General features: G+C 49.1%; 2 protein-coding genes across 4 annotated transcripts in view; both read right to left on the reverse strand.

Moving 5' to 3' along the window:
* plppr3b (phospholipid phosphatase related 3b) overlaps positions 1 to 808 on the reverse strand; it is a 16,174-nt gene extending 15,366 nt beyond the window's left edge. Inside the window, exon 1 of the mRNA XM_005732392.2 lies at positions 567 to 808. The gene's annotated coding sequence lies outside the window, so the exon portion shown is untranslated. The remainder of the gene's footprint in view (positions 1 to 566) is intronic.
* A 1,006-nt stretch (positions 809 to 1,814) lies between these two features.
* med16 (mediator complex subunit 16) overlaps positions 1,815 to 9,060 on the reverse strand; it is a 9,009-nt gene continuing 1,763 nt past the window's right edge. For all 3 annotated transcript variants that reach the window (XM_005732394.2, XM_005732395.2, XM_005732396.1), the window contains 14 exons: positions 8,868 to 8,975; positions 8,484 to 8,653; positions 8,083 to 8,364; positions 7,853 to 8,002; positions 7,647 to 7,752; positions 7,350 to 7,487; positions 6,678 to 6,892; positions 6,132 to 6,338; positions 4,880 to 5,090; positions 4,677 to 4,810; positions 4,291 to 4,483; positions 2,820 to 3,036; positions 2,232 to 2,315; positions 1,815 to 2,161 (listed from right to left, as the gene is read on the reverse strand). In XM_005732394.2, the coding sequence (XP_005732451.1) occupies positions 2,035 to 2,161; positions 2,232 to 2,315; positions 2,820 to 3,036; positions 4,291 to 4,483; positions 4,677 to 4,810; positions 4,880 to 5,090; positions 6,132 to 6,338; positions 6,678 to 6,892; positions 7,350 to 7,487; positions 7,647 to 7,752; positions 7,853 to 8,002; positions 8,083 to 8,364; positions 8,484 to 8,653; positions 8,868 to 8,975 (2,342 nt within the window). In that variant the 3' untranslated portion in view covers positions 1,815 to 2,034. The remainder of the gene's footprint in view (positions 2,162 to 2,231; positions 2,316 to 2,819; positions 3,037 to 4,290; positions 4,484 to 4,676; positions 4,811 to 4,879; positions 5,091 to 6,131; positions 6,339 to 6,677; positions 6,893 to 7,349; positions 7,488 to 7,646; positions 7,753 to 7,852; positions 8,003 to 8,082; positions 8,365 to 8,483; positions 8,654 to 8,867; positions 8,976 to 9,060) is intronic.

Below are 9,060 nucleotides of genomic sequence, written 5' to 3' on the forward strand. Positions count from 1 at the left end.
GGCAGTCAACAGCACAGCAGTCAAACTTCAAAAGAAGCTGAAGTTGACTGCTGTCGCCCCCTAGTGGCATGGTGTGGGCGGGGTTAGCGCCTCCCTTACACCTCCACCTCAGAGGTTGGAGTGATAAAATCCCATTCAGGGATCCATTCAAAAAATGAAAGGTTAATGCTTCAGCATGTGGTGCCAGAACTCTGACACACCTGAGTTTACTAGAAGAAGATCACATGACCACAGGAAGCAGCTGGACACCGGCTGCTCGGACCCTCCCCCTCACAACACAGACGCCCTCACACCTGTGTTCAGTCATTTCAGAGAACACCACTGAAAATCAGTCTGAAGACAATCAGCTGCACAAAGGAAGCTCTTCATCATCATCACCCTGACACACGTCACATTAATGCCATTTAACAGCTGACCAATCAGTATACAGAGGTCCTCCACCCACTGATGGAGCCGCGCGGACAGACAGACAGGTGGAGGTGCAGCAGGACCGGAAACTGAACAAAGCAGTCCGGATTTTGCACCTCTGCAGCAAAACACACACACACACACACACACAGTATCACCTCTGAACATCCACCCGCTCTGGATCCCGTCAGCAGAACCGGAACCTTGCTACGGCTGGATCTCAGTCCGGTTCCGGTGGGTTCCGTTTCCTGCAGAACAGCGCAGAGACGTCTGTGTGCGGGAGGAACCTGCTGCGGTGTGTGTGTGTGTCAGGGTGGGCGGGGCAGAGCGAGCTGTGAAACGTTCCTCGTGCGTGTTGCTGTCAGGTGATCGGAGCCTAAAGGGTTACACTTTGGCGCTGTTTTTAACCCTTCACGCACCTGAAACGTCACAGAGACAAAAACACGTGATTCTGCCTTTTTTTCTAATCGCCTGAAAAAGCAGCTGAATGCAGGCTGTGGCGCCCCCTGCTGGGACAGGAGGGGGGGGGAGACATGCTTTTCCCCAGAGGAACCCAAGACAGTCACAGACAGGGAACACTGGGAGGGCTGAAGCTCACCTGCAGCAGGTGTTACTGGCTGAACGTTCTTCTGAAGGCTGGTGCTCTTTAGCTCATTCAGAATCATTTCCAGTTTCTTAATATTAAATCCTGAATTCAGACACTGTGACCTGAACAGAGAACATTTTACAAATATCCATGTGGATGGAAGAGAGATAAGAATTTTTACCGACAGGCTTCTCTTCATCATTATATGTGATCACACACACAGAATTAAACCATTACTAAATATGTAGTTTTGTACTCAGGAAAAGGCGGTTGTCTGTGCTCAACCTAAACAGACGAGCAGGTCCACCACAGGGGGGGTGCTGTTTCAGAGCTGCTGTCATGATGTGAAAACTGAACTTTGAGTCCTCAGAGTGGTGACTACATGTTTGCATTACCTTTCACTGTGTGTGTGTGAGAGAGAGTTGAGTGAGAGAGAGAGACTTTAAACTGTATTCTCCTATTTTTACCTGCAGCTGGAAATGAGCTGGATAAAAAAAAATTTTTAAAAAGCGACTGAAACAATCTTTCTCTCTGGTTGATGCACCTCTACCAAGCAGAGTGATGGGCAGACGCAGGTGCTCAGTGCGTCACCTGACAGGTGGTTATGATCAGCTGAGAGAAACGGTGATCACAGGTGTCTTTAAAGTAATTTCTCCCTTAAAGACATTGTGTACACGATGAACCCACCTGACACTTCCTGCAGCATCACTTCTGTTCCCATGGAAACACCCGATGACCCATTTGTTCATTCCATCAGCGTGATGTGACATGGATGAACCAGCGCTCTCAGGTGTTCGGACACAAAAACAGAAACACCTCGTTCAGTTTGGTTGGCTTTATTAGAAAAATGCTGTTTATGTACAAAGTGCAGCTCCAACGATCAATCGGAACTGGATTCAGTCCCTGTGCCTCACACAGAAACTGGTCTCATGAAGCCGGTTCTCAGCTGGATATTAAAGACCATTTTCAGGAACCTGATTGGTCAATAGGTTTGGGATGTGAATAAGCTCCACACCAACAGGTGATTTAGTGTCACCACTTCAGGTGAACGTGGGCGGGATCCTCCTCCACAGACCGCCACACAAACAGTTCTTAATCCAGCGCTGCTCCCATTGCTTCATGGCGTTTGTCTTGTTGGGAGAACGGAGCATTGTCACGCAGCCGCACCTGAAAGAGGCGGAGCTTAGTGATGTCATTATGAAAGTGGAACATGTGACATCGCTTCCCACGGACTCACCTGGTGCAGGCTTTGCTCTCCTCGGTAGGACAGACGCCCATGTGAACACAACGCAGGTTATCCATCCTCTGGGAGCCAGGAGTCCTGCGAGCACACACAGAAACACACAAGTTACCGTCAGCACAGTCACTGGTACCTTCTCGACTCAACCTGGTTTTGTTTGTTTTCCATTAGAATCCAGTACCAAATAATGTGTGTGGGGTTGTTCTAGGAACTCGGCTGAAAGTCCTGTGACATCATTCGCATGTGACACAAACAGAGGAAGACGTGGAGGCAATGGTGTATCTGTGGCGTTGTTCTTTGTGCAGCTGTGTTCCTCATTGCCGGGTTTCAAAAACGGCGGTATTGATTTTCATGAAGGAGATGCTCTCATGACTCATCGAGTGACGCCACTGACTAGCCAATTGGTGGCATGCAGGCTGCTGACACCTGAGATCACTTGGAATCCTGGCCAGTGGGTACTAAATTAGTACCTAGTACCAGGTACTACCACCTAATGGAAAATCGTAAAAACCGAGCCGACGCGAGTACCGTAGGTTCTAAGTGAAACGGCAGTTATGGAAAGCTGCAGGCTGAGGTGTGCATTACCTGTTGAACACCTCCAGAGGTGTGGGCGGGGCGTTGCTGGGCAGGGACGAGGCCTTGCCAAACTGCAGCCTGAGTGGGTGCTTGCCCTGGAGCTTCACCATCACACCGTCATTGACGGGCAGCCAGTCCATGCTGGGCACCAGCAGCTGGCTCGGCAGCAGGCAGCACTCGTCGATCAGACTGTCGTCAGGGTCCTGGGGGGCGCCATCATCCCGTGCTGAGTGACAGAAAATGGGAAACTGTTTAGTAGTGGTGACAGCTGAAAACTGCTTCAGCCTCTCTTTGACCTGAGTTCAAGCTTCTCTCGTGCTGAGCTCAGCAGGACAATTGTTTTCAGGGCTCAGGTGAAGTTGATGGTGACAAAGAGCACACGCCACACGTCTGTGGTTCTGGTCATGCCTCAAACTGGGATGATAAGTTCAAAAAATCTTGTTGATTCCAGATTTGAAATCACAGAAATTGATCCTGGATGAGATTTAAACTGTTTAATAAATTTAAACTGTTGTCAGTCTGCCCCAGGGCAGCTGTGGCTATAACTGTAGCTTGCCTCCACCAGTGTGTGAATGTGACAGTGAATGAATAGTGGAATTGTACAGCGCTTTGAGGGCCCGAAAAGCGCTATATAAATGCAATCCATTTTTATTATTATCATTATTATTAATAATACTGGATCAATGCAGTCATAAATCTATAAACTTATAAAATAGGCTAAGCTACTTTCAGCTTTATGGAGCAGGTTGGAAGTGTTGACCCCCTTTTTTCTTTTAATTTCCCACAAGGCAGGCATTTTTATTTCTCTCCTCCTCTCACTTGTATGGTCCAGATGTTCATCCAAGTCTCAGGAGCAGCAGGGATGATTTCATATTTCAGGAATCAGTGGAGCGATCTGAGGAATCCTTCCAGAGTGACAACTGACCTGTAGCAGCAGCTAGCTGTGAGTCTGAGCTCAGGATTATTTACAGTTTCCATCTTACTGTCAGTTTTACCTACAGAACACCTGTTGCCAAATGCATTGATCCGATTGGTCAGATCTGTTTATTTCCATGTGAAAAGAACCCAACAAAAACAAACAGTAAATTAATTAAGAACAATTTACATGTGGCGGTGAGTGACGGCCCGTGCCATTCTAGTCTGATCTGCTCGGAGGCTGATGGAGGCTTTCATCCAGTTCTCTCTACACTACACATGGATGATTAGATGTTTTCCTCTCTTAGCTGGATGCTTCCTTCTCCTCAAAACTGCTGATGGAACTGCATGGTGTTTGCAGTAGAGGACTTCCTGTTTCACTCACGGCTCCTTCAACAACACCTGGGATCACCTGCACACCTTTGACCTGATTCACTTTAAACAACCATGATTAAGGGAAGACTAACCCGAAACCTCAGATTAAAGCTCATAACCTTTGACTGAACGTGAGAGGACCTGAGGTCAGATAAAGTGGCCTAGTCCTGACCAGAGGTGTGTTGCTTACAGCAGAGCCACAGCTTGGTGAGTAGCCTGAACAGCAGCAGCATGCTGTCCTGGTTGTCCGACGTGGCAGTGAAGGTGGGCAGACAGCCGGGCTTCAGCAGACCCCAGATCCGGATCATCACCAGCATCTCCCTCAGCATCCCCAGAGACGCCCCGTCCCGCATGAAGCCAAACCCGGGCCGGACCATAGAGCCCTATGAGAGCAGCATACATAAACCCGGGATCAGAGGTCATCAGCCAAACATGATGAGTTCTACTGAGTTCTGCTTCCTGGAGACGAACTGATTGATCTACATCTGCTTACAGCTTCTGTTTCATTGGAATGGTTCCGAGTCACTCCTCCTAACATGGAATAAGGTGTGTGCATCGCCACCCGACTTCACTTACCTGGTTGGGCAGGTTGGCGAGCAAGTACAGGACGAAGTCTCCCACCCACTGGATGAGCTGCTGCAGGGACTGCAGAGGAGGACCATCCAGTACAAACTCCTCCGTCTTCAGGTTGATCATCACCTTATCGATATCTGAGGAGACATGGAGCCATCAGCCACCACCCACACATGATGGGTCACCGCCGCCACCTGCGGTCTCACCTGTGTCTGTGTTTTTGGCGCAGATCTCTGTCAGTCGGTCTCCAGGACTCTTGTCCGGCGTGTTGAGGACATGAGGCCTCAGCAGAGACTTGAGGGTGGAGCTGATAGCGATAAGCAGTAGCTTGGCATGGAAGTCACACGCTCGAGCCGCTGTCGCCGTGGAGAGTTTACAGAGAGAAGCCTTCACTGCCACAATGCGTGTCGCCAGAACCTGAAGCAGAGAATGGCAAAGGGGAAGTGCTCGAGCCAGAAACATCAGAAACACCCCTTCCTGCGTTCTGCTGACTTTCATCATCTCACCTGTCCTGCATTTTCAAATTAATGGTAAATAATTACTGGGACATTTAATAATGCTGAAAGCATTCTTACAGCACCCTGTCTAGGTGCAGAGGAAGAAAACCCACGGTTGGATTTCTAAAGAGTGAGCGCAAATTGCCTCCTCTTCATGTTCCTCCATCTACAAACGTTTTACTGCTCATCCAGACCAAATGTAAGACTTTTTTTTTTTTTTTTAAACACATGTGCTGCCTGGTCCTAACCACAGGGACTACTTCCTGTAGTCTGATAAAAACCTGCTACTGTGATTCTGCCTTTGTGAAGCTGATGAGTGCTAACCGCTTCAGCCCTGTTCAGTCACTGAATCTTCCTGATTCATGAAGCAGAACATGAAGAACAAGACAGAAAACTAAACAGCAGTGACGTTTGTAGGGTTACTGAGGTTGGGCTTGTTGGTATATAATGATGTGCTACATAGTGGCTACTGGCTAGCTACACAGCTACAGTTCGCGTAATATAAACAAATTAGCAGAGTGAAGCTGGAGGATGAATGCTAACTTTTTTTTCTCCACTTGATAAAAGTTAACCCGCGGCTTCCCAATGATTAGGGACAAATGCAATCGAATGGCAGAAAGAAGATGCTGTAAACGGACCAAACTTCAGTCAGGAGAACAACTAAGATAATCCATCCACAATACGAGGTTAGTCATTTACATACTGCTGCAGGGGCTGGACTGTAGTTACATAGTAAGGTTTTAAAACCTGAGCTTTAAAATGAATAGTGGTAATAAAAACCGAGAGAGGCCGACAGTGATCACTGACTGTTTTTAGGGTCTTGTTGAGATTAAATAGAAACAAAACATGTTAAAAACACAACAGCCTTAATAAACAGAGCAGTTTGGACCCAGAAGCAGGGTTAATATGTCATCACTTAAAGACCCGGCCTTGTGGTTTTCTCCCAGCATGCTTGGCTGACCTGCTGCAGCGCCTGATTCTGCCTCATGTACTCTTCATGCAGCTTCTCCACCAGATTGTGCACCATGCTGGGCTGCACATGCAGCAGCACATCCCACCAGTCGTAACCCGTCACCATGCAGTACTCCAGCAGGAACAGTAGGTGACGCAGCGTCGTGTTCATCTCCAGCACCTGGCCCATAGAGGGCGACACACGCAGCATGTGGAGCTGACGAGAGAACAAACAAACAAACAGATTAGAATTAGATTTCTGAATGATTCAAAGCGGCAACTGTCCAGATGTCCATCGACTCGTCCTCGGCTCACTCTCTGGAGACCTTATTTGGTTGTTTTGCTTTCAAATTTCTTATTTCACATTTCGCATCAACCCGATTGAGTTACTTCACACAGAAGTCATGTAGGTTACGGAGATGTCAGGATTCCAGAGGAAACAGTTTCTCTGCTAAATTAATCAACTGATAAGAAACCGATCGATCTGATCTCTGATTGTTAACATGTGGCGTTTTATTGATCTGGGCTGAACCAGAACCCAGCTGTGTGTCCTCACCTTGCCGTGGTTGTCAACTCCAGCCAGAGCCAATGAGGTCCAGGAGAACTGCAGGGCCTTGAAGTGGACGGTGGGGCCGGCGGTTCTCTGGCGCTTGATGGCCGACTCATCTCCAGGGCGCTGTGCCGAGGAGGCGCCGTAGAACACGCCCATGGTGTGGAGGGAGAGGCGGTGCAGGATCTGGATGCTGCCATCATGAAACGCCAGAGCCAGACCTGAAACCACAATGAGATGAGATGGTTACAACAAAGTCCTGCCACCATCTTTAAAGGAAGCCAGATCAACCTTTAACTTCAGGGGTCAGCAGGGTGTCAGACCTGACGGTCCAGAACAAGCATCGCAGTTTAAGATTTGGTAATGGCCCAAAATAAAGTTCACCAGGTAAACGAAACACAGTGACATTACAATGAGGTCGCTGTCTGAGGCTCCTCCTACCAGTTCTGTGCGCAAACACTATGCCGTAACAGACATGCCATGCCCACAATGACTGTGATTGGCCCGTTTAGTACTCTGATTTCCTCCTACACATTTCTTCTTCTACCGCCATTTTTTCAAATCAACATGAGAACGATCACCCTGACCACAGAAACTCTGAGCTTGATGAAGGTGCTTGGCAGCACGCGTGTACACCTCCCTGAAGAACAACCAGCCATTTCCAGCTCTGAGGCTCACCGAGTCCGGGGCAGAACTTCAGTTCAGTGTTGGAGATGGAGATGGGAAGCTTGGGCAGAGCAACAGCCGACACACGCTCCAGGTCGCTGGTGGTCGTCAGGATCCGCCATTTTAGGATGGTCGGCTGCTTCTCTCCCACTGTCAGAAGAGGTCAAATAAAGAAAGTCAGGGCATTAAATACAAAAGGTCAGTGGTCATGAACACACACACACAGTCTGATTCTTAAAGCCTCTTGTCACTATGCCAATGATTAGCTGGCTGTTACATCACTTCCTGCCTGGTGCTGGGTTTTCTTACCCACAGGCGAACAGTGCTGGAAGATATTATTAACAGGAAGTCCCTCCTTCCTCAGAGACCAGCACTCCACGATGCTGCCGTTCTGATTGGACGCACACAGCAGAACCTGTAAAGCACACACTTCCTCTGAGTTCTGAAGGTCCCGGTGGTCTCGGGTTTAACGGTCACACTTGTCTTATTGATCTGACTGGTCACACTGGTCTTACTTGCTCAGAGTTCTCCCGGGTCAGGAACTTGAGGTGGGTGACAGCGGGGTACTTCTCCCTCCTCAGCGGGTCGGTGGTACAGCGCAGGAAAAGTGAGGGCAGCAGCTCAGTATCAATGCGACATTTCTCACTCACCACACTGACCACCACCTGAAAAAAACAAAGGTAAAATGTCAGGTTAGCATAAGAGGTGAGAGCCCCTTGGTAACGGCAGCATCTTTCGTCCTTACCTTGTAGAACTGCACAGGCGAGGAGCTGCTGCCATCTGTGGCAGCCACCACAATGTTCCCTCCTCCGGTGAAGGCGATATCGGCCAACGCCACGCGCCCTCTCAGCCGGCACAGGCTCTCGCTCGCTGTCAGCAGAGCGCCGCCTGGCTTCAGCAGCGACACAGTCACCAAACCACTCACCGTTACCGCCAGCCAGCCCTCCATCGGCTTACCGCCAAACAGCGTTAAGGACGGTGAAAATTTCACCCGTGAGAACTTCTCCCCGAAGTTTGTGGAGCCAGACTGAAGCAAAAGTAGAAGAGGAGGCAGGGCTTACTCAACTGGTCTCAGTGAGTGTTAAGACACAGAGCTATCACTGCAACAAGCCAGCAGGTTTGTGCACATGTGTGGGCAGCTATTACCATCTCCACGTGCAGTGCCAGCTTGACACCATTGTGCAGCCAGCTGAGAGCGATGATGGGGTCTCCGTCTAGCGAGCTTGATAGGACGCTCTCCCAGCTATTTACCAGGTGATCTGACATCGACCAGCATTTGATCTGCCCGTCACCGTCTGCAGACAGCAGCCGTGAGCCTGCAGCACGCGCAAACACACAGACACACATGTCACTTCCTGTCTCTCTCAGCAGAACATGACACTGCAGCATGTACTTACGGTACATAAAGCAGGAGAACAGCAGCTTCTCCTGCTGGCACAGTCTGAACAGCTTATAGCCATCAGATTCCAGACCAATAACAGTCAATCAATCAGCTGAGCTCATCTCCAAAACATTTAACTGAAGTCTCACCTGATTGGTCCCACTCCAGACAGGAAATGACCTCAGTGTGTCCAGAGTTGATGGAGAAAACATCCCAGGGGTGCTCAGTGTCGATGATATGGATCATGTGACTCACATCTGAAAACAGAACATCAAGTTCAGCGTGTGTTTGTGTGTTCACCTGTGTGTGTGTGTGTGTGTGTGTGTGTGTGTGTGTGTGTGT

The sequence above is a fragment of the Pundamilia nyererei genome, unplaced genomic scaffold (genome assembly GCF_000239375.1).
Source record: "Pundamilia nyererei isolate P.nyererei 1_Seehausen unplaced genomic scaffold, PunNye1.0 scaffold00046, whole genome shotgun sequence".
Classification (NCBI taxonomy): Eukaryota; Metazoa; Chordata; class Actinopteri; order Cichliformes; family Cichlidae; genus Pundamilia; species Pundamilia nyererei.